The following is a 26197-nucleotide window of genomic DNA, read 5'->3' as shown; positions in this document are numbered from 1 at the left end:
GAAGGAGCCCGAAGCGGAGGCCCCGCCTCTTTCCGAACACTGAGCTCCAGGCCCCGCCTCCCTCCCGGGTCTCGTCGCGTTCCCTTGGAGCCCGAAGCTCTGGCCCCTCCTCTTTCCGGGCCCGAAGCCCCGCCCATTTACGTGCTCGCGGCTCGCAGATCCCGGTTCCTGGTGCGGCGGCGGACTCGTGCTCCCGGCGCCGGTCCTGGCTGTGTTACCGCTCGACCCGGAGCCCGGCAAGCGGCCCCGCGCCCGGCCACGGACCGCGCAGCCCGGCCGGCCCCGAGAGAGCCGGGGGCGTTCTGGTCGGGGAGGCGTGGCTGGACCCGGGGTGGACCGCGGGTCAGGACTGCTCGGTCGCCTCCTGACCGGCGCGCGCCCAGGTGGGCCCGGGAGTGGGGCCCGGAGACGAGGTGGGGTGGCTGCAGATCGGCAGACTGACGGGTGCGGGGCGGCGCCGGGAGCGCGGCTGAGCTCGGGGGTGGCGTAACCGCCTGTGGCTTTGCGGGGGTGGATGTGACCCGCGCGGGGTGCGTGCGGCCGGAGCGGGGCTGGGGAGGGGACCCGAGAAGACCCGGCTGGGGGCCCGCTTTCCGGGGTTTAGGCCGGAGAAGGGTCCGGAGCTCCGAAAGAGGGGGAGGCTGGAGGCCTGGGCTCCTCTGAGTGCTCTCGAAGACGGGCTGTGAGTCTGGAGGTCTGGGGTCCTGGATCCTCGAGGGAGGAGGAGGCTGGAATCCTGGGCTCTCAAAGGGAAGGGCCCGGGAGAAGGCTTGTTTCTGGGTTCTCACTAGAGCGGTGTCTAGATACCAGGGTTCTCACTGCGGGGGAAGGGTACCTTTGATTTCTGCATCCACAAAGAGGGGGGCTGGATTCCTGGATCCTCGAAGGAGGAGGGGGCTGGGAGGTCTGGATTCCTGGGTTCTCAGAAGAGAGGGGTTGGAGGTGAATTCCTCTATCCTCGAAGGAGGAAGGGCCTGGAGGTCCGGATTCCTGTGTCCTCAGAGGAGAGGAGCTGAGGGTAGAACTGCATGATTCTCCACAACTGGGGATTAAGGGGGTGGGTTCCTGAATCCTCGAAGGGGGAGGGGCTGGGGGCCCAGACTTCTGGGTTCTCAGGACGAACCTCTGCCCCTCCCCCAGACCATGTCGCCTGAAGAATGGACGTATCTAGTGGTCCTTCTTATCTCCATCCCCATTGGTTTCCTCTTTAAGAAAGCTGGTGAGTCAGGTTCTCTCCCCAGTGCAAAATAAAGGGGGGGGGACCCCTGGAAAGTTCCAGGCTTATGCTCTTCCTTCTCCCTGCAGGACCTGGGCTGAAGAGATGGGGGGCAGCAGCTGTGGGCCTGGGGCTCACCTTGTTCACCTGTGGCCCCCACACTTTGCATTCTCTGATCACCATTCTTGGGACCTGGGCGCTCATTCAGGCCCAGCCCTGGTAAGGTGGTGGGAGGGGAGGAGAGAGAGAACAGAGATGGAGGAGGAAGCAACCTGTTTCCTCTTTGGGTCTTCCGTTTATGCCTCAGTTTCTGGATGTCTCTTGTTTATCTGAATTTTCTGTGTCATTTGGTCTGTTTTTCTTCCTCACTTGCCTTTTTCTGGGTCTTGTCCCTTTGTGTTTGTCCCAGTCCTTTACATCCATGCCATGGATTCAGGAGAGAGGACATTACTTGTTGCTGGTCCTGTCACCATTCATATTCATAGTCTCTCTTTCTCTCTCCCTCCCTGCCAGAAAATACAGAGGATTGAAGGGTTTTCACCCTGAAGCTACTCATAACCCCTTCTCATTCTCTTCTCTGTTGCTGTGCGTCTTCTGCTGTTCTAATCATGCTCATCCCCCCCCCCCCCCCGCAACCTGTATTTTCTGTCTCTGGTGGGGAGGTGGGGGAGGATTTTGTAGCTGGAATCTTGGGGAGGTGGAGGCGAAGTCCCTGTGTCCAACACAGCCTGCCTCCTGCCTTTGCCCCAGCTCCTGCCACGCCCTGGCCCTAGCCTGGACCTTCTCCTACCTCCTGTTCTTCCGTGCGCTTAGCCTACTGGGCCTGCCCACTCCCACGCCCTTCACCAATGCCGTCCAGCTGCTGCTGACACTGAAGGTCAGACTACCCTCTAGACCTCCTTTTGCACCAGTTAACCTCCCCAACTTCACCTCCTCGCAGCCACTTCCATGGGGAGCAGAGGAGGTGGGGATTTTATCTCCCACACCCTGGGGTAGGACTTCACCTCTCTGCCTCTCCCTGGGGTAAAGAAGTATCCTGAGTTATGTAACCGTGGGTGCCATTTGGTGTTTGAGGTGTGCCAGAGGCTAAGTGCTTATCAACATGCTCGCCTTGCATCTTTGTAGCAAGACATTTAGCAAAGGAAGAAAACCAGCTTGGGGAGAAGGCGCTTTTCGAAGGGCACAAAACCAGGACACCCACGTCTGGCTCTAGATCACCTGGGAAGACGGGTGAAAACAGATTCCCAGACCGAAAAGTCACGAGTTCCTACTATGTGCTGGGCTCTGGTGACATATCAATGAACAGAACACTCATGCGAAATAGTGAACCAGGTCTCTTTAGGATGGGAGTTCAAGGGTTGGCAGGAGTTAGTTAGCTAAGAGAAGAGTTGGAGGAAGAGCCTTTCAGGATGTAGGGACCAGCGTGTGTAAAAGGGAGCAGGCTGAGTTCCATCAACTGTGTGCCAGCCACGTGGACTCTTCATCAAGACCAGGAAGAAGGGGAGCAGGGGCCACACCACGCAGGGTCTTATTGGCCAAGGTGAGGAGTTCCGACTTCTTCCAGTGGGGGCCCAAGGTCCACTGGAAGAGGTTTTTTGGTTTCTTGCCAGAGATGTAATGTGACCAGAATTACGTGTTTAAAAATACTCACTCTGGATGCTGCGAGGAGAAATGCAGTAGAAAAGGCAAGATGGGATGAGGTAGGGTTCCTTTATCAAAATCCAGGTGACAGACAACGGCGGCTTGATGCAGGCTGTTGCGTAGGTCAGAGTCCCAACAGGAAATATCACATTTAGGATAATTTGAGGAGCTTTTTTCTTTACGATGATGTGGGCAGGATGTGGAGGAGCCAGAAGGGACAGTGCAGGAATCCTGGACCAGCAGCAGGGAAGCTGGTACCAACCCTGGGCCCAAGGGCATGAGAGGAGGGGCAGGTAGTGGAACCCAGAAGGAAAAAGAGTGGTGTAGAGCCACTGGCCTTGAGAAGACATATCTAGGGTCATGGTGAGCCCAAGGGGATCTTGCAAGGGAGTCACTCTCCTGCCTTCCTCCCTCTCTGCCTGGGCCTCTCTCTTGTAGGGTTGGCATTGGTCTGTGCCGAGAAGGGTAGAGAGTAGATCTGGAGGGGCAGGCCGAACATATTCAGCCCAGTGGTGGAGGCACAACAAAAGAGACAGACTTGAGAGACTTAAGGGATTAGATCTGGGCATCGAGGAAGGTTTCTGGCCTGAGCAATTAAGTGGATGGTGGTGGCTTTTCCTGAGGGGAGGGACTGAAAGAGGAGCCAGTTCAGGGAGTGGATAATACTGAGTTCCACTTTGCATGTGTTAGATTTGAGGTGCCCGGTAGACATCCGAGTATTAATGAGAAGGCAACTTGATTGAATAGGTTTGGGGCTTGGGGAAGAAGTCTAGCTTGGGCGGTAGAGTTTGGGAGTCATGACAGTGGGTGGTATCTATAGCCACAGACTGCAGGAGAGCACAGAAAGAAGATGGGAGGGCCCAGGACTGAGCCCTGGGGAACACCCACCAGCTAGAGGCATTAAGAAGCTGCAACTCACGACTAAATGCCCAGAGCTGCCCATGGAGTACAACCTCAGCTCCCAGCTGCACGCCCCTGCAGCCCTTGAGTGCCAGAGGGGTAGCGTAAGGGAGAAGGGTGTGAGGAAGGCTCCGGGGTCTGACCTGTCCCCCGCCCATGCCCCTTCCTCCCAGCTGGTGAGTCTGGCCAGTGAAGTACAGGACCTGCACCTGGCCCAGAGGAAGGAAATGGCCTCTGGCTTCAGCAAGGGGCCCAGCCTGGGGCTGCTGCCTGACGTTCCCTCTCTGATGGAGACACTCAGCTACAGCTACTGCTACGTGGGAATCATGACAGGTGAGTGCGCCTGCCTCTCCACATCTCTCACCCTCTGTCTCCACTCTCCCCCCAAGTATGTGCCTGTTCTGTGTCCCCACCCTTCATTCCAGCATCTGCTGCTCTGAGGGTGAGCATCTCTGCCCAGGTCTCTGTCTGACTGTCCACTGGGCCCAGGGTTCCTCCAGAGAGGACACAGACTATTCCCAGCCTAAATGATTTCTTGTAGCTTACTGGGAGCAGACAGGAGATAAAGGAGAAAAGTCTGTAATCTCTATGTTCCTGCCACCCAGGGAACAAACATCTCATGATCCTATTTTAGTCTCAGAAAATATTTCTTGAGCCAGCCCTGATGGCCTAGTGGTTAAAGTTCGGTGTGTTCCACTTCAGCGGCCCAGGTTTGGTTCCAGGGCGTGGAATCACACCACTCATCTGTCAGTAGCCATGCTGTGGCAGCAGCTCACATAGAACTAGAAGGACTTACAACTAGAAACATACAACTATGTCTTACAACTAGAAACATACAACTATGTACTGTGGCTTTGGGGAGGAAAAAAAAAAAAGAGGAAGATTGGCAACAGATGTTAGCTCAGGGCAAATCTTTCTCAGCAAAAAAAAAGAAAAAATATTTCTCATTAATGTTGACCTCATGGAAGGTTTTCTTCTCTTTTCTTTTCTTTTGCTGAGGAAGATTTGGCCTGAGCTAACATCTGTGCCAATCTTCCTCTATTTTGTATGTGGGTCGCGGCCACAGCATGGCCGCCACAAGTGGTGTAGGTCCGCGCCCTGGAACTGAACCCTGGCTGCTGAAGCAGAGCGCACCGAACTTAACCACTAGACCACAGGACCGGTCCCAGGTTTTCTTTTTTATAACAATTTTATAGAGCTGTAATTGACATATTCACCCACTTATAACCACGTCCAATTTGCTGGTTTTTAGTATATTCACAGAGTTGTGCTACCATCGCCACCATATAGCTGTAGAGCAATTTCATCACCTCAAGAAGAACCCTGTACCCTTTAGCCATCATCCCCCAAACCTCCGTCCTCCCCTAGTCCCAGGCAACCCCTAAGTGACTTTCTATCTCTATAGATTTACCTATTCTGAACATCTATAAATGGAATCATACGCTGTGTAGTCTTTTGTAACATAGACAGCTTTGAACCCCTGTCACTTCTGTTAATCCCCACTGCTCCCTCGCTAGGCCAGGCCATCATTGTATCTTATCTAAAGTGCCAACTGTCTGCTGTTTTCCATTATTGTCCTCCAGCAGGCCCCTCCCCACTCAGCAGCCGGAGGGGTTTTGTGAAAAGGTGAATGGTATTCCAGCACTTTCCTGTTGGAAAAGCCTACAGGGGTTTCCTAGCACTGAGAACAAAACCCAGAGTCATCCTGGGCTCCCCTGGGGATCTGCCCCGACACCCTCCGATTTCTCCTCACACCGTTCTCTTCCTGTCCACATGCACTGCTCTGCTTCCCGGGACTCGATGATGTCGAGGTCACCCCCATCCCTTGGGGTCTGGTGTCACTCTCCGTCTGTCTTAGCATCTCAATACCCCTTATCCTCTTAGGTCTCTCTCTATAATTGTCCCTCTTTCTTTCTCTCTGAATCCCTTGTTTTTCTCTCTGGTTCCTTGTCCCTCCCTCCAGGGTTTCATACCCCCACTCCAGTCTCTGCCTCTCTCTCTTTCTCTCCCCCCACTTCCTGTCTCCCACACCCCATCTCAGCTCCTGAATCTCTGGCCCTTCTGCTCCCCCAGACTTGAGCTCTGCCCCCGGCCTGTCTGTGCCAGTCTCTGACCAGCCTCCCCCCCTCCCTCCCGCCACAGGCCCGTTCTTCCGCTACCGCACGTACCTGGACTGGCTGGAGCAGCCCTTCCCCGGGGCCGTGCCCAGCCTGCGGCCCCTGCTGCGCCGCGCCTGGCCGGCCCCACTCTTCGGGCTGCTCTTTCTGCTGTCCTCGCACCTCTTCCCGCTGGAGGCCGTGCGCGAGGACGCCTTCTACGCCCGCCCGCTGCCCGCCCGCCTCTTCTACATGATCCCCGTCTTCTTCGCCTTCCGCATGCGCTTCTACGTGGCCTGGATTGCCGCCGAGTGCGGCTGCATTGCCGCCGGCTTCGGGGCCTACCCCGTGGCTGCCAAAGCCCGGGCCGGGGGCGGCCCCACTCTCCAATGCCCACCCCCCAGCAGGTCAGGCGGCGGGAGGGAGGTGTCCCAAGATCCGGCAAGCCCCATCACCACGGGCTGGCCCTGCCCCTAGCAGGGAGGATAGCGGGGAGCAGGGGGCAGATCCACCACCTGTTGTTGGCACAGTGTTACCCATGGCCACCATAGCCGGCCTTCCTCTGTCCTAGGGAAACAGCACTCATGATACCTACCAATGGCCCCTTGTTGCTAGGCTTGTCACCCCTTGGGATGGCAAATTACTCTCTGTTGCTAGGAAAAGGAAGGTGGTATCTTAGCAACTACATGTCACCCCTCTGTTGCTGTGAAAGTGTCACCCCAATAACCCACCCAATTGTTCCTTGTTGCTCGAGGTGCCATTGGTGGGCAGTGACGGTTGCCCTTTGTTGCTAGGGAAACGGTTCCCTAGCAACTGGACTGCCTCTATTTGCTAGGGAAGCAGGTTCCCTAGCAACCATGGTCTACTCCTTCCTGCCAGAAGGCTTGCTCTTTGTTGGTATGGAAATGGCACCCCCTAAACTGCCCCTTTGTTGCTAGGACCCAGCACCCCCCGCATAGGATGTCATCACATAACAGCCTGCAGTTGTCCTCTGTTTCTAAGGAAATGACATCCCTCACCATGCTGTCCTCTTTCAGAGGGGACACCCTTCCTAGCAACCACAGGTCAACTTCCTACTGTTGCTAAGGAAGCAGAGTCCCTTGGTAACTATGGATTGACCTTGTTGCTAGTGATGCTACCCACCAGCTCTTTAATTGCTAGGTAAGTCACGCTGTTAATAACTAGGGACTCTCTTGTTGCTAATGAAGTATTGATCCTGTGTTGCCCCTTGCAACCAGGAATGGACTGCCCCTCTGTTCCCCACAACCATAGTAGGCCTTCTTCGTGGGGCTGGGACTGGGGGAGCAGCCCTTCCATGGAAATTATGAACCACTCCTCCTTGGTAGAGTTCGGCCATCCTTGAGTCGTCACACACTGCCATTCCATTGTGGGGGAAGGGGCACCCCTATGCAAATTGATTGCCACTGCCTTGGTAACCATGGGCAGACCTCCAGTTGCTACAGAGGGTGTCCCCCAGAAAATGTCAAGCAGAAATTGAAGGCTTTCTAAACCTGCTGGGCCCCACTCCTAGTGGACGGCTCCCCTCCCATTATCAGAAGCCACCAAGGATTTAGGTGGGCCAAGGATGTTCCCTCCTGCTTGGCACCAGTGACCCAGGAACCACTATATTGCTGGAGATGACACTTCTTGAACAATCCTAAGGACCAATAGCCAAGAGAGACCCTTTCCAGAAGCTTAGAAAAGCTTCCTTGGCCTTATTGCTAAGGAATGCCATTTCCCTAGCAACAGAGACCATCCAGGTATCACATGGGCCTAGAACATCTCCCTGGCAACCACAGACCACCTCGTTGTTAGGGATGTTACTTCCCTAGCAACCACAGTGTCTGACGACTTGGAAAGGACTACACGTGGAGGCTTCTCTAAGTTCGCTGAGCTTGGTTGCTAAGGAATGGCCCTTCCCTAGCCTTGGAGACAGTGAAGGGTCAGGTTGCTAAGGACGCATAGCTTAGCAACCAAAGCCCTTGGAGGCTTTTCGTGGCTGTTGTGGACCCCGTTACCAAGAGGAGAACCCCACTGTTGGTGGACCTGTGTCCCCTGCCCCCTCCCTACCTTTCTCCCCAAAAAGGCTTCCTCTGGGCTACCCTCCCTTGTTGCCCTAGCAAATGCGACAGCCAGAGAGAGCTGTTGGCTGGCCACGATTCCCTCCTTAGCATCCGGGGCTGGGAGTAGCTGGTATCGGGAGGGGGCCTGGCTGAGTTGCATGTCTGTCCCCCACCCTCATCCTCCACCCCCCTCAGTCCGGAGAACGCGGCTTCCCTGGAATACGACTATGAGACCATCCGCAACATCGACTGCTATGGCACAGACTTCTGCGTGCGGGTGCGGGAGGGCATGCGGCACTGGAACAAGACGGTGCAGTGGTGGCTGGCGCAGTACATCTACAAGAGCGCCCCTGCCCACTCCTACGTCCTCAGGTGAGCCCTGCCTACCTCAGGCCGCATGTGCGGAACTACATCTCCCAGCAGCTCCTCGGGCGGCCTGCGGTTCTCTCGGCCAGGCCTCTGCCACTGAGGATCACGGGAGTTGTAGTTTCTTGAACCTGTTGGGCTGCCATGGATTTGCATTACTCCAGGGTAACACGTTTCCCCCTCTGTGAGCCTGTTTCTACTTCTGTAAAGTCAGCGTCATTCGACAGCAGCATTGTAGTGAATCCCTTGGACTCAGTAGCCAGACCTTCTGGAAGCTTGACCCTGCCAGCTATGGAGAAGCCTTGAGGAGTTGGTTGATTTCTGTTTCCTCAGCTGTTAAGTTGGGAGGAATGCCGTTACCTGTTTCATAGGTTGATGTGAGGATTAAGCAAGCTAAAGTGTGAAATATACTTAAGGTGAGGCCTGACAGCTGTGTGCTCACTGTATATTAGCTTTTATTCTTCACTCATAGGAGATTTCTTCATCTCCCATTTTAAAGATGCGACTGAGGCTCAGAGAGGTTAGGTAACCTGCCGAGTGTCCCTCAGCCTTCTTGGAGCCACCAGATGAGGCCAGGATACACGTTCTCGTAATGAAGCTGTTGATGGCTGCTCTGGAGCCAGACTTAGCTGGTGCATGATCGGATTTATGATCTACAGATCCACTCCGGCCTTGTGTGGGGAATGGAGTCAAGGTGCAGGGAGGGAGCAGGAGGTAAAGCGGGAAGCCAAATTCAGAAGCCTTTGGGGCTGGCCAGGTGGGAGATGATGGTGTCCTGGCATAGAGAACAGTGGGTAGAAAGGGGATGGTTTGAGAGGTGGAGTCAGGGCTTGGCATGGACTGGATGTGGGACATGGGAAAGAGGAAATGAAGCATGATGCCCAGGTGATGGGTGTGAGTGACCGAGGGCATGACAGGGCTATTTCCCAAGAAGGCAGGAGGAAGTTTCCGGAGTGGGTAGGATGAGGAAGTGAGACTTTGGTTTAGTTTCACTAACTTTGAGGTGACTGTTAGACATCCAGGTGGGGTCATTGGATAGGCAGTTAACTATGTGATTCCGGCATGTAAGGAAAGGTCAGTGTAAGAAGTGGACACTTGAGCATCATTGGGTATAGATGATACTTAAAGTTCTGGGGCTGAGCATCAGGTTTGTGTCAGATGGTGCCAGGGGCTTCAGTGCGATGAAGGCAAGTATGACCACTGGGCTGAGTGTGATGGGAGGAAGTTTCCGGCCACCTTGACGGGAGTAGTTTGGAGGGCAGAAGTGAAAGCCATATCGGATCGGGTTCAAGAGAGAATGGAAGGGAAGAAGTGTCAAGGAGGTGCAAGACGATTCTTTGGAGAGTGTTCACTACACGGGGGCAGCAGAACGGGGAGAGAAGAGTAGGATGGAGGCAGAGCGGCTGGAGAAAGGGCCACACGTTCAGGTGTGCATGTGTCCTAATGTCCCCCCGCCCCCGTCCACCCCGCCCCATTGGGGAAAATTTTTCTTATCCTGCCAACCCAGAGAATTCTCTCTCCACCATAGGTAGAAAAGAAAGAAAACAGTTTTATTACTAAACGTGAAACCAGATTACGGTGCATGTTGCACGTAACAGCTAATGAGGTTACCAAGACGGAAAGAAATCTCACCCTTTATAGACCATCTATCCCTTAGGTCCTTTTGCATAGCATGTTCTAGAGAGAAACCATAGCTTGTCCTCAAGGAAGAGGACTCCCCAGCACTGTTCGCTATGCATTCTCTCACGTTCATCCCAAAGTCACCTGGGAATTGGGGTAGCCACCTACGCTGGCTAAGTGTCTTTATCTGAAGGAAGAACAAAACTCCTATCTCTATGACAAGTAGGTAGTGACAGCTGGGCCAAGCCTAGGATAACCCCCACGTGGCAGGGAGACAGGGACGTTTACATTTCAAAGAGATGGCTCCCAGACCCTCGAGAAAAACATGCCTGCACCGTAATGCTTTCTAGAGGCTTATTTCGCCTTTTCAAAGATCTATGTCTATGTCCAAAGGACAGAGGAAAGATTCTCAAACACTAGGTTTTTCAAGGAAATGGCCTAAGAAAAGAGAGGGAGGAAAAGTTCTCTCCTTTTGGCAAAAGGGAAAATTGAAGGGTCCTTTCTGTGGACCCTTATGCCCTCAAGGATGGGGCAGTCAGCATCATTGATGCCGATGGGCAGGAAAGATGCCCCCCGACCCCCCATGCCACAATCCATGGCAGAGCCTGCTGTGATTTCTGTGTCCTCCAAGAAGTGGATCAGAGTCTGAAAGTGGGGGTCCTCAAGGGCTAGGGAATTCGATTTTGGGGTCCATAAGGAGAGAGGAGCATGGCTGGCGATGTCTGCATCTTCCCAAAGAGGAAGCAGCTAGGGGCTCAGGTTTCTGGGTCCTGAAGGAAAGGGGTGCTGGGAGAGGGTGAGCTGGGTTCCTGAAGACAGGAGTAGAGACTCCTGCGGGAGGAAGTGGGGACAGACTTCTGAAATCTTGGGTTCTTGGAGGAGGGTGGGACCCCGGTTACACAGGAGGGTGGAGGCTGAGGATTCCTATTTCCCTCCAGGGCAGGGACCATTGACTTCCTGGTTCTTCAAGAATACGGGATCTGGCTCTGGGGCTTGGAGAGGAGAGGAACAGGACTCCTGGGCCCCAGAATAAGGAAGGGCCACAGACTGGGGCGTAGGCGTCTTCATGAGCTGGGACTTTGGTTCCCAAATGCTAGTTTGCATTAGAATCACCTGCAAGACTTGTTCCATTAAAGATTTCTTCTGCCCCCTACCCCCCTGACTTTCTGATACCGGAGGGGTAGGGTGGAGCTCAAGAATGGATGTTTTCTAACAAGTTCCCAGGTGATGCTGATGCTGGACCAGGGACACACTGAGAACCACTGGGCTCTCAAAGGAATTAGACTTCTTGGTCCTGAGGGAGAAAAGGCCATGGAAGAGAAAACTTTTAATCCTTAAATGGGGAGAGGGCAGAGGGTTAGGGTTACTAGGGTCTACATGGGGGGCTGGGGGCTCCTGGGCCTGAGGGAGGAGGGGCTAGGGGTCCAGACTCCCAGGTCTGAGGGGAGTGGGCTGCGGTCTAGACCCCTGGGTCTGAGGGAGGAGGAGCTAGGGGCCTGGACCCCTGGGTCTGAGGGAGGAGAGTCTAGGGGCCTGGACCTCTGGGTCTGAGGGAGGAGGACCTGGGGGCCTGGACTCCCGGGTCTGAGGGAGGAGGAGGCTAGAGGCCTGGGCTCCTGGGTCCTGACTCCCAGTGTCTCCCCCAGGAGCGCCTGGACCATGCTGCTGAGCGCCTACTGGCACGGCCTCCACCCTGGCTACTACCTAAGCTTCCTGACCATCCCGCTGTGCCTGGCGGCTGAGGGCCAGTTGGAGTCGGCCCTGCGAGGGCGGCTCAGCCCCCAGGGCCAGAAGGTCTGGAACTGCGTGCACTGGTTCCTGAAGATGCGAGCCTACGACTACATGTGCATGGGCTTTGTGCTGCTCTCGCTGGGCGACACCCTCCGGTATTGGGCCTCTGTCTACTTCTGCATCCACGTCCTGGCCCTGGTGGCCCTGGGGCTGGGGCTGGCTTTGGGTGGGGGCAGCCCCAGCAGGAGGAAGAGGGCGTCCCAGGGCACCAGCCTTGCCCCAGAAAAGCTCCGGGAGGAGTAAGCTGCCACAGCACTCCCTCCCTCAAAAGCCACTAAGCTTTTGCCTAGGAATTCTGTGAACCAGGCTGCTGTCTCCTTTCCCAGAGAGTCTTTAATTTGGCCAGGGGCCTGGGGCGGATTCTGCTCCCCTAGCTCATGAAGCATGGCAGGGGGCTCTGCTGGCTTCCCTGCCCTCTGCGTCTTGAGGTCTGCAGAATGTCAGTCTTCCCTCCTGTCAAATCAAGATGTCCGGGCAAGAATCTCCCTTTGTCCCTGCCACAGCCTCCAGGTGTTCAGAGAGCTGTGCTTCCCCGAACAGCGGGGGCTGACGGGCGACCTGTTTTCCTGGGCAAATTCCCTTTGGATCTGCAGGGCGGGTGTAGGAGCTTCAGGGCAGGTTCTGGGAGTGGGGGACCTCTTCCTTGTGGCTTTCACTCTCTTTTATCTCATCAAACCAGTGTTTCAGAGCTGGAAAGGAACAAAACCGTCTTGTTTCATAAAGGGGATACTGAGGCACAGGGGAGCAGCCCTTTGGACTGTGGTTCTTGCAGCTTCCATCTGAGCCACCTCAGGGTCCCAGCACACCTGTCACCCTCTTGTCATCCTTTGGCCTAAGACAGGGTCTGAATATGTAAATCTCTCCCAATAAAGTGTTGCACAAAGACTGTGTGTGAGTGTCTGTGGGTGATCATCGATGTGGGGGTTCTTGTGCCCCAGAGACCTCGTGTGAAGTGCTACTGTCCCCCTCCCGGAACCACACTGCCAGGAGGCCCGGCAACAGCCACCCTGACAGTTTCTGGGAAGTGCACAGTGTTCCCTCTGGGCCACCTGGCAGCCAGGTACAGCCCTGCCCCCGGCCCCTCCCTCACCTGGGCAGTCCCTGCCCAGCCGGCTGCTAGAGACGGAAACACAGCTGCGCCTGGGGCCATGGAGGGGAGCCTTACGTTGGAACCGGAGGCCTGGGGCTCCTCTGGGGGGTGGCCGGCACCTCGGGAGGCCAGAGCAGGTGAGAAAGCTAGGGGTGGTCAGGTCCAACCCCTCAGGCTGGCAGAAGTCTTGCGGGAGACGCGGCAGGGAGGCCTGGACTCTCGGCTCCGGGGGACAGGGGGAGGGGTTTTGATTTCTGGGTTTCTGGGGGAGAAAGCCAGGGACTCCTGGGTCCCGGGATGGAGTCTGGAGACCCAGGCTCAAGTCTTGGGAGGAGAGGGCCACGGGCTGGGGCTCGGGTGTCTGAGGAACGGGAAGGGCCAGGGTCCAAAGATCCTGAAATAGACAAGGAAGTTGAACAGTGACCCAGACTCCTGGGTCTGAGGGAGGAGGGGCTGGGGGCCTGGACTCCCTGGTCTGAGGGAGGAGGGGGCTGGGGGACTGGACTCCCGGGTCTGAGGGAGGAGGGTCTGGGGGCCTGGACTCCCTGGTCTGAGGGAGGAGGGTGCTGGGGGCCTGGACTCCCTGGTCTGAGGGAGGAGAGGCTGGGGGTCTGGACCCCTGGTCTGTGGGAGGAGGGGGCTGGGGGCCTGGACTCCCGAGTCTGAGGGAGGAGAGGCTGGGGGTCTGGACCCCTGGTCTGTGGGAGGAGGGGGCTGGGGGCCTGAACTCCCTGGTCTGAGGGAGGAGGGAGCTGGGGGCCTGGACTCCTGGGTCCTCCCAGCCCCGTGTCCTCCTGCTGCAGGCCCGTCACTCTCCTCTGTGCTGAATGAGCTCCCCAGTACTGCTACTCTCCGGTACCGAGGCCCTGGGGTGCCGCCTTGGGGGGCACTGGAGGAGGATGATGAGGATGGAGAGAGGAGCATCCAGGCCTTGGCAGAAGCCGCCCAAAAGGAGCTGCAGGAACCTCACGCTTCCCGGGAACTGCCCTGGCCAATGCAAGCCAGACGGGCACACAGGTGAGGGCCCCACATCCTACTTTCCAGCCAAGTGTGGGCCATCCTTTCCCTTGTTGGGGCTCTGTCTACTTCTCATTGTCCTTCTGTCCTCCCTGCCTCCCTCAGGCCCCCATCTGTGTCTGTCTGTGTCTCTACTTTGTTTCCTCCCTGTCTGTGTCTCTACTTTTCTGACTCCAAGGAGTCCTGTCTTTCCGTGGCTCCAGACTCTTCTCTCTCTCCCAGGTTCATGGTCTCTTTTCTCCCTCCAAACCCTGTCTCTACCTCTATTTCTCTTTGTGTGTCTGAAATCTGTTATTAGTTTTTTCCTCTTTGCTCTATGTCTTTCGCTGTCTCTCCTCCTCCTCTTCCAAGCCTATCACTCTTTTTCTTCTGTCTTTCCTCTCTCCTTCTACATAATTTGCAGGGCCCGGTGAAAGATGAACATGCTGGGCCTCTTGCTCAACAATTATGCATTTCAAGATGGCAACAGCAGGGCCGGCCCTGTGGCTTAGCGGTTAAGTGCACGCGCTCCGCTGCTGGCGGCCCGGGTTCGGATCCCGGGCACGCACCGACGCACTGCTTCCCCGGCCATGCTGAGGTCGTGTCCCACATACAGCAACTAGAAGGATGTGCAAATATGACATACAACTATCTACTGGGGCTTTGAGGGGAAAAATAAATAAATAAAATTATAAAAAAAAAAAAGATGGCAACAGCAGAGCATTGGAGCAAGGGCAAGGCCCTTCTGAGAGCGGTGCCCTGTGTGTGACCCTTGTTTAGTTCTACAATTCTGGCACCAATTCTCATGTGTGTGTGGGGGGGTGAGGCGTCCCCCACACCACCAACCAAGTCTCTGACACCAGCTGGGGGGTGTCCTACAATTCACCTCAACTATCTACCTGGAGATAGCATCAGATCCCACAGGTTAAGGGCTCAGTTCCACAATACTCCCCTCCAGATGCCAATTGCAAGTTCAGGTGGTCACCTGTGCCTCTGACCCACTGGCTATAATTTTTATTTATTTATTTATTTTCCCCCAAAGCCCCAGTAGATAGTTGTATGTCATAGCTGCACATCCTTCTAGTTGCTGTATGTGGGACGTGGCCTCAGCATGCCTGGAGAAGCGGTGCGTTGGTGCGCACCCGGGGTCCGAACCTGGGCCGCCAGCAGCGGAGCTTGCGCACTTAACCGCTAAGCCACGGAGCCGGCCCAGATCCACTGGCTATAAATCAGAGGTTCCCACGACCCCCTCCTTAGGTTAGATCAATTTGCTAGAGCAGCTCACAGAACTCAAAGAAACACTTTAGTTACTTGATTACTGGCTTATTATAAAAGGATATAACTCAGGAACAGCCAGTTGGAAGAGATGCATGGGCAAGGTATGAGGAAAGGGTGTGGAGCTTCTATGCCCTCTGTGCCCGCCACTCTCCCCGAATCTCCATGTGTTCACCAAACCAGAAACTCTCCGAACCCTGTCCTTTGGGGTTTTTGTGGAGGCTTCATTGCTAAGGCAGGATTGATTAAATCATTGGAAATGGGCAATTGATCCAACCTCCAGCCCCTGTCCACTCCCCGGAGGTCAGGGGGCTGGGACCGAAAGTTCCAACCCTCTAAGCACATGGTTGGTTCCCCTGGCAACCAGCCCCCATACTTAGGTGCTTCCCAAAAGTCACCTCATCTACATAACAAGACACCTTAGTCCCTCTCAACTCTCCGGAAATTCCGAGGGTTTTTAGGAGCTCTGTGCCAGGAACAGGGACAAAGACCAAATAAATATTTCTTATTACAAATCACAGTATTACACCTTCCTTCCTTTTTCCATTTCTTTTTTTCATTTTTACTTTATGATGATATTTGCCTACAGAAAAGTGCATGAAACATGATCTCCAGACTCAAAGTGTATTCCTATAGTGAGAGCCCAGGTAAACTTCTACAACTAGAGACACAATATCGCAGCTCCGCAGAAGCACCCCTCTCTCCCCACAGTAACTCCTTCCCAGACTTTTACGATCCTCACGCCTTCTTTGTCTTCCTAGCTTTGCCACCTGTGTCTGCATCCCTAAAGAGCCAACCCTCGGTGTGCTGGCTCTGAAGCTGTGTGGGAACAGAATCCTGCAGTCTCTATTGTCTGCCCTGCTGCCTAGGCTTAGCATTAGCTGTTTCTTTTTGTTGCTACAGAGTATTCCCTGGCACCAACATGCCACAGTTTACTTCCTGGTCCCCCTGCTGGGTTGTTTCTGCATTTGGGTGGTTTCCATTTGGGGCCGCTAGGCCCTTAATTTTCTGTCTCTGACTCTGTTTCCCTCCCAGGCAGAGCCACGACAGGGACCAAGCGGCTCTGGGCTCGGGGTCCAGGGTGACCTACTGGGCCCTGAGGCTTCGCAGGTCCAAGGAGAAGATGCGGGAAGGCTTGCGCACCTTGCTGCCCTGGGCGTGGACGCTGAAGAGGATTGGGGGTCCGGTGGGGTTGAGATGGCATCTTGGGGCGAGCCGGACTCCCGAGTCTGAGGGAGGAGGGGCCGGGGGGCCCGGACCCCGGGGTCTGAGGGGGGAGGGGCCGGGCTCGGACTCAGAGAGGAGCCCGAGGCCTCTCTCTGCCGCCCCCTGCAGGCCAGTTCGGCGCCGGCACCGAGTCCTACTTCTCTCTGCTTCGCTTCCTGCTGCTCCTCAACCTGCTGGCCTCGGTGCTCAAGGTCTGCATGGCGCTGCTGCCCACCTGGCTGGAAGGGGCGCCTCCTGGTCCCACTGACTCTGGCACCTCCTCGCCCTGCGGCTCCTACGACCCCCGCCCCCAGGGCCTGATCGCCTTCCCCACCCAGCTCTTCAACTTGCTCTCTGGAGAGGTGCGCGCCGGGGTCCCTGGGAGACCCGTCTAAGCCCCAGTGCCCGTCCCCTCACTGCCCAGCTCCCTGAACCCCGCCTCCGCCCAGCCCCACGTGACCCCTGCCCTTCCCTCCCCAGGGTTTTCTAGAATGGTCTTATCTCTTCTATGGGTTCTACCCGCCCCGCCCGCGCCTGGCCGTCAGCTACCTGTGCTCCTTCTTTGTCATTGGCGTCCTCCACATGCTGCTCATCCTGCGCCGGTCAGTGACCCCGACACCCAGCCCCGGATCCAGGGGGTAGTAGCGGTGGTAGAAGCCCCCTCCCCAAGAATCCTGAGTCTTGCTCTGTCATCCCTTTCTCTCTGAGTTGAAATCAAATTTTAAAAAATGCTTCCTAAGTGCTAAAGACCAGGGATAAAGATGGGCAGTGTCTCCCTCCTGTGGCTTCGAGTCTACTGGGGAAGGTAAGAGATTAAACAAGTAAGCAAATTAATGATATCTTTTCTGGAAGGGAAAATGCTGTGTAGGAGACAAATAGGGGTGATTCATTCATTCATGAAATAAATATTTATTGAGCAGGTGCTGTGTGCCGGGCATTGTTCTAGGCAGTTGGCAAAATAGGAGAACAAACCAACCAACCCAACAGAGTCCTGTCCTGATGGAGCCTACATTTTAGCAGAGGGAGACAGAAGATATGCAAGAAGCCATAAATGAGTCAATTACGTGGCCTGTTAGAAGGTGATGAGGGCTCCGGGTACCAGGAGAGTAGGTAAGGGGAGACTGACAGTGATCCTGGGCCAGGCTGCTGCACGAATAGGTGGTCCAGGAAGCCTCACTGAGAACGTGATGTTTATGCAAAGATGTTGAGAAGGTGAGGGATTTGGTCAAGCAGATACCCGGGGAAGGAGGATTCCAGGCAGAGGGTACAGCTGGGGGAGCAAGGCAGGAGTAAGGCTGGCACGTTGGAGGGTGAATAAGGCAGCCTGTAGGGCTGGAGCAGAGGGAGGCAGGGGGAGAGCCCAAGGAGATGGGGCCGCATTCTGTAAAGAGTTTGGCTTCTATCTGTGTGAGCTGGGACTCATTGCAGGTTCTTGAGCTGAAGATCATCCTCGTCTGATTTAGGTTTTAAAAGAATTCCTCTATGGCTCTGTGGAAGGGAGAGGGGTGACGGGGAGGGAAAGGGAGAGAAGGAGAGAGAAGGGGAGACAGGAAGAAAAGGAGGGAAGGAGAGAGTTTAATAGATGAGCAAGGCAGCAGCCAATAGAATAGTTATGAAGCTATTGGAATAATCCAGGCAAGAGACAATGGTGGCTTGGACCAGGTGGTGATAAGGGGTCGATTTTGGATTTATTTCTCCTTTTTTTTTTTTACATCCAATTTTTAAAAATTGAATTCTTTTCTTCCCCTAGCTTTATTGAGATATAATTGACACACACACATTGTGTGAGTTTAAGGTGTACAACGGGTTGATTTGATACATTTATATATTGCAATGTGATTACCACTGTAGCAGCAGCTAACGCCTGCATCGCATCACAGTTACCATTTCTTCTTTGTGGTGAGAACATTTAAGATCTACTCTCTCTGCAACTTTCAAGTATATAATACAGTATTGTTAACTATAATCAGAATGCTGTACCTTAGATCCCCAGACCTTATTCATCTTATAGCTGGAAGTTTGACCAGCATCTCCCCATTTCCCCCCACTCCCCCAGCCCCTGGTAACCACCATTCTACTCTCTGTTCCTATGAGTTTGGCTTCTTTAGATTCCACATATAAATCATACAGTATTTGTCTCTCTCTGTCTGACTTACCTCATTTAGTATAATGCCCTCAAGGTCCATCCATGTTCTCGCAATTGGCAGGATTGCCTTCTTTCCCATGACTGAATAATATTCCGTTGTAGGTATGTACAACATCTTTATCCATTCATCCACTGACACTTAGGTTCTTTCTATATCTTGGCTACTGTGAATAATGCTGCAATGAACATAGGAGTACACATAACTCTTTGAGATCCCGTTTTCATTTCCTTTGGGTAAATACCCAGATGTGGGATTGCTGGATCATATGGTAATTCTATTTTCAATTTCTTGAGGAAGCTGCATATTGTTGTCCATAGTGGCTGCACCAGTTCCCACCAATAGTAGACAATGATTATTCTCTTTTCTCCACATCCTTGCCAATGCTTGTTATTTCTTGACTTGTTGATAATAGCCATTCTGATGGGTGGTGGGAGGTGATATTTCATTGCGGTTTGCATTTCCCTGGTGATTAGTGATGTTGAGCATCTTTTCGTGTGCCTATTGGCCATCCGTATATCTTCTTTGGAAAAATGTCTATTCAAGTCCTCTGCCTGTTTTCTAATCGGGTTGTTTGGGGTTTTTTGCTGTTGAGTTGTGTGAATTCTTTATGTATTTTGGATATTAGCCCCTTATCAGATACATGATTTGCAAATATTTTCTCTCATTCTGTAGGTTGCCTTTTTGTTTTATGGATTGTTTCTTTTACTGTGCAGAAGGTTTTTAGTTTGATGTAGTTCCCTTGTTAATTTTTGCTTTTGTTGCATGTGCTTTTGGTGTCATATGCAAAAAATCATTGCCAAGACCAATGTCAGGGAGCTTTTCCCCTAAGTTTTCTTCTAGGAGTTTTTCAGTTTCAGGTCTTATGTTTAAGTATTTAATCCATTTAGAGTTAATTTTTGTGAGTGGTGTAAGATACGGGTCCAATTTCATTCATTTGCATGTGGTTATCCAGTTCTCCCAACACCATTTATTGAAGAGACTGTCCTTTCTCCATTGAGTATGTGAGCTCCCTTGTCAAATATTAGTTGACCATGTATATTTTTTATTTTTAAAATATCACACACATCCAGAAAAATGCACAAACCAAAGGGTAGAACTTGTTAAGTTCCCACCCATATCAAGAAATAGAACATGATCAGCCTCCAGAAGCCCCCTCAAGACCCCTTCAAGCTACCACACTCCCCTACCCCCACAGAAAGCACCATCCTTTCTATTAACACCATAGATTGCTTTGGCCTGTTTGGACTTTATTTAAATAGAAACTCTGGATATATTTTGAGAGTAGAGCGCACAGGATTCCCTAAAACCTGGATGTGGGGTATGGTGAAAGATGGAAGTTAAGAATGACCCCAGGTGTTTGGCCTGAGCCACTGCAAGGGCGGAGTTGCTGTTAGCTGAGGTGGAGGGGGCTGCAGAAAGAGCAGGTTGGCGAGGAATATTGGGAGTGCAATTTTGGACCAGTTGATTTTGAGATGCCTTTTGGATGTACGAAGGGAATGTTGAGTAGGCAGTTGCATACGTGGGTTCTGGAGGGGAGCCTGCACTGGAGATAGAAATTTGGGACTTGCTGGCATCCAGGCAAGACTGGGAGATCCCCAGAGGAAGGGATTTCGGTCAAGAAGGAAACCAAGGACTTAAGAACAACGAAAGGGCAATGTCTCCTAAATGCCAAGCACTGGGCCAGGGGCCAGGGACACCAGTTGGGGTCCTCCTACCTTTGCACAGCTTATAGTCTAGTAGAGGAGATGAGCTTCAAGACACACTGTTAAATAAAACAAGCAGATCAACAATTTTAGTTTGGGAGCAATACTATACAGAAAACAAATGGGATAGTGTGAAAGAGAAGGGATCAGCGCATTTTTTCTGATAAAACAGGAAAGGCCAGGTAGGAAATACTTTCATCTTTGCGGGCCGTAAGGTCTCTGTCTCAGTTAAACTCTGCTGTTGTAGGCAGAAGTATGCAACAAGTGGGCGTGGCTGTGTTCCAATAAAACTTTACTTACAGAAACAGGATTTGGTCCTCGGGCCATAGTTTGCCACCCCCTGTGACAGCGAATAATGGATGGGGACCCTAATTAGATGGAGCTGTCGGTAAAGACTCTCTGAGGAGGTGACCTGTAGATGGAGACCAGAAAGACAAGAAGGAGCCAGTCAGGTGAACAGCCAAGACACATGCATTCTAGGCAGAGGGAACTGCAGGTGCAAAGGCTCTGTGGTGGAAAGAGGTTTGAAGTGTTCTGGGAAATGAAAGGCTAATATGAGGAGGGGGATTTGGCCAGGATTTGAGCTCAGAGAAGTAGGTAGGGGCCAGATCAGGTGGGCCGTGGGCAGCTATGCTATGAAGGAGCATAGACTTCCAGGACAAGAAGCTGTGGGATAAGTTTTAAACTGGTCTGTATCTGATCTGTATAAAAAGAAGGTTCCACTGGCTCAAGAACAGAGAATGGATTCCAAGAGGGCACGGGTGGAAGCAAGGAGGCCGGGGGAGTCCTGTGTAGTTGTCCACTGGAGAGATGACGGGGGCCTGCACCGGGGGTGGTGAAGGTGATATGGCATCTCTGCCCAGTTTTCTCTGTTTCTTGCCCTTTCACTGGTTCTCTATCTCCTCTCCGGGTCTTTGCCCTGCTCTCTGGAGTCTTTTTACCTGCCCCCTCGATTCTCTGAGTCTCTGTCCTCCTTTTTCTGGGTCTTTCTCCCCCACCGGCTTTCTCTAGATGTCTGTCCTTCTCTCCCTGAGTCTCTGACCCCCTCTTTCTAGATCTCTTTTTCCTCCTCACTGAGTCTTTGTCTCTCTTTCTCTGAATCTCGGTCCCCTGTGGGGTCTTTCTCCCCTCTAAATCTCTGTCCCCAGGGTCCTTGTCCCTCTCACTGTGGGTCCCTGTCCCCTTCTCTCTGGAGGTCTGTCCCTGTCTCCTAGGTTTCTGTCTCTCTCATTTGGGTTTCTTTCCTCCTCTGGGTCTATCTCTGAATCTCTCTCTTGGTCTTTGTCCCACTGACTGGATCTCTGCCTCTTTGACTCGTTCTCCGCCAGGTAGCAGCTTGCCAAATGCCAAAGGTCTTAGGGTTCATTTTCTCTGTTTGTCCCATAAGAGGGGTGGCCCCCCTGCTCGTGGCTGTCCTGCCACACCCCGTCTCCTGGGTCTCCCCTTTCTTAGCTCGGTGTCTTGGCTGAAGCAAACGTTGTTGGCTGAGTCGGGGGCCATGACCAGCTACAGCCATCGGGTGTTCTCCGCCTGGGACTTTGGCCTCTGCGGGGATGTGCACGTGCGGCTGCGCCAGCGCAACATCCTATACGAGTTGCAGGTGCGCTTAGGGGGCGGGGTCTACAAATAGATGGGGTCCAGAGGGGGCGGGGCTGAGAGAATGGGCGGGCGCAGACCAGGGACGGGGCTTCCGGAGAGATGCTGGGCGGAGCTTTCCTCTAAGGAGGCGGGCTTTGGAGGATGAGCGGGTTGGGAGGAGGCCACGGTAGGGATGCCTGCGGTCAAAGGGTACAGGAAAAAGCTAGCATCAGGAAAGGGGCGGGGTCTTAAAGCTAAAGTTGAGAAGAGCGTGGCCAGAAAGGGTTTGATAAAGTAGAACTGGAGAGGGCCGGCCAGTGGCTTAGCGGTTAAGTGCGTGTGCTCCACCACTGGCGGCCCCGGGGTTCGGATCTCGGGCGCGCAACGACGCACTGCTTCTCCGGCCATGCTGAGGCGGCGTCCCACATACAGCAACTAGAAGGATGTGCAGCTATGACATACAGCTATCTACTGGGGCTTTGGGGGAAAAATAAATAAGTAAAAATTAAAAAAAAAAAAAACTGGAGAAACTCCCTACCTGACGGGAGTGCTGGGTGGCGTTGGAGGGGCGGGGCTTTGGGTGCTGAGCTTGCCTTGGGGGCGGGGCATGAGGTGCTGGGCGGAACCTTGGAGGGATGTGACCAGATGCTGGGCGGGGCTGCAGAGGGGCGGGGCATGTGTTGGGCGGGGCCATAGGAGGGTGTGGCTTTGGGTGCTGGGATCGGTCTCGGGAGGGCTGGGCTGATGAGGGGCGGGGCTTCCTGCTGGGTAGAGCCGTGGAGGGGTGTGACCAGCTGTTGGGTGGGTCCGCAGACGGGCGGGGCATGTGCAGGGCGGGGCCACGGAAGGTTATGGTTTTGGGTGCTGCGCGGGGCCGTGGGGGGGGGGGGGGTGGTCAGACCTAAATTGTCAGCGAGAGGCCCCTGGATGGGCTGGAACCAGGATTATAAAAGACCTTAGAGGGGCAGTGCTCCATCCTGGGGGAATGGAACTCAAGCGGACGTGTCTCCTGGCCTCAGGTGGAGCTGGAGGAAGCCGCGCTGCGGCGCCACGCTGCCTTGCGGACCCTGGGGCAGCAAGTGAGGTTGTGGTCCTGGCGGATGCTGCTCCACCTGCTGGTGGGCGCGCTCCTGGGGGCAGCCTTCTACGGCATCTACTGGGTTACAGGGTTCACTGCGGAGCTGCAGGTGTGGAGGGTCCTGGGGGAGGAGGGTCTGGTAGTCCTGGAACCTACGTTTCCAAGGGAGGAGACTGAGATCTATGATTCCTGGGATCTTAGAGAGGAGGGATCTGGGGGAGGGGGGTTATGTTTGCACCTCAGACTACAGGATCCTGTAGGAAGAAGGGGCTGGGGGAGGATGTCACACGTGGCTTCTCCATGACCCAGAGCCTCTTCTCTAGGGCCCCTCTGCTTCCCAGGAGAGGCCCGATGTTCAGCAGACGCCGCTGCTAAAGCTCGTGGTGAATTACCTCCCGTCCATCTTCATCTCCGTGGTCAACTTTGTGCTGCCACCCGTGTTCAAGCTCATTGCCCCGCTAGAGGGCTATAGCAGGAGCCACCAGATTGTTTTTATCCTGCTCAGGTTCCAGCCCTTTGGGATGGCCTGGGGATGATGCTGGGACCGGTCTAGGGACATTGGTTCTAGCAGATAAGTCACGGAAATCCCGAGGATATGGGTTATCCAGTGAGATCTAGATTCAAATCCCTCTCTCTGTCGCTGAGCCTGTTTCTTTGTCTGTGAGATGGGGAGAATTGTAAGCGCGTTCCACACAGGAGGGTCCTGGCTCGTGGTGGGCACTCAATCAGTGCTGATTCCCTTCTCCCTTCCCCTTGCCAGGACCATGGTTCTCCGCCTGGCCTCTCTGCTGGTCCTGCTCCTGTCTCTCTGGAATAAGATCACTTGCGGAGGCAATTCGGAGGCTGAAGATTGCAAAACCTGTGGCTACAATTACAAAGAACTTCCAGTGAGGAGGACAGGGGGCTGGGACTCCTGGGTCCTTGAGGGAAAGCAGGAGCTGGGTGGGTCCAGACTCCTGATTTGGGAGGAAGGCGGAGCTTGGGTGCTAGAACACCCTCCCCTTGAGGACAGAAGTATGGATGTTTGAAAAAACTGAGAACCCCGAGAGAAAGTATTGATGTGCTTGCAATTCGGAGACTTTGATGCTTGGGTCTCTAGACGCCTGGGTCCTGGGGTCTTTCTGACCCTTTTCTTCCTTCCTCAGTGCTGGGAGACTAAGGTGGGGCAGGAGATGTACAGACTCCTGCTTTTTGATCTGCTGACGGGCCTGGCAGTTGCGCTGCTCATCCAGTTTCCTCGAAAGTGAGAGCCCCGCCCCTCACCCTGCCCCCCCACATTGGAACAGGCCCCGCCCACCACCCTGTGCTCTTCTTCTTTGCCCCGCCCCTTTTCCAGCCCCGCCTCTGACTGCTCAGTTTCTTCGCCCTGTCTGCAGACCCCACCCCCTCCAGGTGTTAGGTAGTTACTTCCCTCTGGCCCCGCCCTCTTGACACACCTCCTCCAGAACCTTGAAAGCTCCGCCTCCTCAGATATGCTCACTTCTCATTGGTGGGCTGGATGGTGGAGGCGGGGAAACCTGGGCTGGCACGCCTCTGACTTGTCCTGGTCCCGCCCCTCAGGCTGTTCTGTGGGTTCTGTCCCGGGGCGCTGGGTCGCATGATGGGGACCCAGGAGTTCCAGGTACCCGACGAGGTGCTGGGGCTCACCTACGCGCAGACGGTGGTCTGGGTGGGGAGTTTTTTCTGCCCTCTGCTGCCCCTGCTCAACACGGCCAAGTTCCTGCTGCTTTTCTATTTGAAGAAGGTGAGGGGTGGCGAGAGCACCCTTGGGTCTGCAGCAGGAGAGAGTGGGGCCTGGACTCTGGCTCCTGAGGCGGGGAAGGAGACTGAGGGATGTGACTCCTGGGTCCTGGGGGAGGAGGATGTGAGGGACCCGGACTACTAGATCCTGAGAGAGGAGGGGGCTGGAGGACAGACTCCTGGATGTGGGAGAACAAGGGGTCTAAGGCATCCCAAATTTTAGGTCTGTGAGAAGAGAGGACCCAGACTCCTGGGTCTGATGGTGGGAAAGGCCTGAGGACTCCTGAATCCTGACTGAGGAGGGGCCAGGACTCCTAGATGGTGAAAAAGGAGAGGCTAGGCTCAGACTCCTGTGTCTCAGATTCTCTCCTTCCCCACCAGTTCACCCTCTTCTCCACCTGCTCCCCGGCCTCCCGCACCTTTCGGGCCTCCACGGTGAATTTCTTTTTCCCCCTGGTCCTTCTCCTGGGTCTGGCCATCTCCGCCGCTTCCGTGCTGTATGGCGTCTTCCTGTAAGTGTGAGAGGCGCTGCCTCTCTCTCCCTCTACCCTCATCCAGGGTTCTGACTCTTGGCCATCCTTGAGCTCTGCCTGTCTCTGACTTCAGGATCCAGCCTTCTAAGCTCTGTGGTCCATTCCGGGAGCTGTCATCCATCTGGGCCCAGATCCCTAAGTCTATCTCCAGCCTCCCTCAGACCACCCAGAACTTCCTTTTCTTCCTGGGGACCCAGGATTTTGCTGTGCCCCTTCTGGTGCTCTCCAGGTGAGGGGGCCCAGACTCCTGGGTCTGAGTTTGAATGCGTGTGATCTGGGGCCCCCGCTGCCTGCGTCCGAGAGAGGAAGGGGCTGGGGTCCCAAACTCCTGGGCCTGAGGGAAGGAGGGGGCTGGGAGCCTGGACTCCTGGGTGTGAAGGAGGAGAGTTTTGAGGGTCTAGACCCCTGGTTTCTAAGGAGCCATACGTTGAAGATATTCTAAGAGCGTTTGGGGACGGGCTTCCATTTCTGTCTCCTCTAGCATCCTGATGGCGTATACCCTGGCCCTCGCTAACTCATATGGACGCCTCATCTCTGAGCTCAAACGCCAGATAAAGACGGTGAGCCAGGCCGGGGCCCTGGGAAGGGGTCCTGAGGGACATGTAAAGGGACACGGGGGACAGAAGGTCTGCCTCACCTCCACCTCTCTTTACTCTCTACTCCAGGAGGCGCAGAATAAAGTCTTCCTGGCACAGCGTGCTGTGGCGCTGAGTTCGGCCAACGGGGCTCTTTGACCTCCCCAGCCTGGCTCAGGGTGACGGCCCACTTTCAGACCCAGACCTGCCCCCAGACCCTTTGTAAGCCTCTGCCATGTCATCTGTAAAATGGAAGAACTGGAGAAGACCCCACGCCCTTCCAGCCCTAGAATTCGCTGCCAAGTCTCTGACTCCCCAGTGAACCTCTTTCTTGTATTAATAAACACAGTCGTGGCCGCTGAGCGCTCTTTGAAACTTGTGTCCTGAAGCCGGGGACAAGGCTCCAGAGGGAGACAAGCCAATCAGACGTATTGGCCTCGGGAGGAACCGACGGGCGTGGCAGCCAATCGGCGGCCGCGTCCGGTAGCGTCGGGGGCGGGGACATTCGTCGTTGGCCCAGAACCTTCATACGAGGCAGTCGCTAGGCGACACCAAGCGCGATTCGGGACGAGAATATCAGCCA

General features: G+C 54.5%; 3 protein-coding genes across 6 annotated transcripts; 2 read left to right on the top strand and 1 right to left on the bottom strand.

Annotated features, from left to right (window-relative positions):
* Positions 1 to 137: 137 nt before the first annotated feature.
* LOC131397390 (uncharacterized) lies at positions 138 to 1122 on the bottom strand. Its single transcript, XM_058530229.1, has 2 exons — positions 836 to 1122; positions 138 to 743 (listed from the first exon to the last, which is right to left on the bottom strand). The coding sequence occupies exons 1-2, from the start codon at positions 848 to 850 to the stop codon at positions 138 to 140; spliced, it is 621 nt and encodes a 206-aa protein (XP_058386212.1). The 5' UTR covers positions 851 to 1122.
* Positions 293 to 12578, top strand: MBOAT7 (membrane bound O-acyltransferase domain containing 7). Of its 2 annotated transcripts, XM_058530199.1 has the most exons (8): positions 293 to 383; positions 1141 to 1219; positions 1306 to 1435; positions 1967 to 2093; positions 3931 to 4090; positions 5900 to 6260; positions 8112 to 8288; positions 11549 to 12578. In XM_058530199.1, the coding sequence occupies exons 2-8, from the start codon at positions 1144 to 1146 to the stop codon at positions 11934 to 11936; spliced, it is 1419 nt and encodes a 472-aa protein (XP_058386182.1). In that variant the 5' UTR covers positions 293 to 383; positions 1141 to 1143; the 3' UTR covers positions 11937 to 12578. The 2 variants fall into 2 exon arrangements, with proteins under 2 accessions (XP_058386182.1, XP_058386183.1); XM_058530200.1 differs by lacking the exons at positions 293 to 383; positions 1967 to 2093.
* Positions 12579 to 12756: 178 nt separating this feature from the next.
* Positions 12757 to 25976, top strand: TMC4 (transmembrane channel like 4). Of its 3 annotated transcripts, XM_058530171.1 has the most exons (15): positions 12827 to 12920; positions 13587 to 13800; positions 16090 to 16235; positions 16390 to 16622; positions 16741 to 16862; positions 21563 to 21710; positions 22708 to 22875; positions 23090 to 23271; positions 23527 to 23653; positions 23912 to 24009; positions 24327 to 24510; positions 24888 to 25018; positions 25113 to 25268; positions 25521 to 25599; positions 25705 to 25976. In XM_058530171.1, the coding sequence occupies exons 1-15, from the start codon at positions 12842 to 12844 to the stop codon at positions 25771 to 25773; spliced, it is 2136 nt and encodes a 711-aa protein (XP_058386154.1). In that variant the 5' UTR covers positions 12827 to 12841; the 3' UTR covers positions 25774 to 25976. The 3 variants fall into 3 exon arrangements, with proteins under 3 accessions (XP_058386155.1, XP_058386156.1, XP_058386154.1); XM_058530173.1 differs by lacking the exons at positions 24888 to 25018; positions 25113 to 25268 and having other exon boundaries at positions 12761 to 12920; positions 25705 to 25788; XM_058530172.1 differs by lacking the exons at positions 24888 to 25018; positions 25113 to 25268; positions 25521 to 25599; positions 25705 to 25976 and adding an exon at positions 24730 to 24826 and having other exon boundaries at positions 12757 to 12920.
* Positions 25977 to 26197: the final 221 nt, after the last annotated feature.

This window comes from Diceros bicornis, chromosome 34 (genome assembly GCF_020826845.1).
Source record: "Diceros bicornis minor isolate mBicDic1 chromosome 34, mDicBic1.mat.cur, whole genome shotgun sequence".
NCBI lineage: Eukaryota > Metazoa > Chordata > Mammalia > Perissodactyla > Rhinocerotidae > Diceros > Diceros bicornis.
Note: the sequence above shows the minus strand (reverse complement) of the source record. Positions and strands in the feature narration are given on the sequence as shown.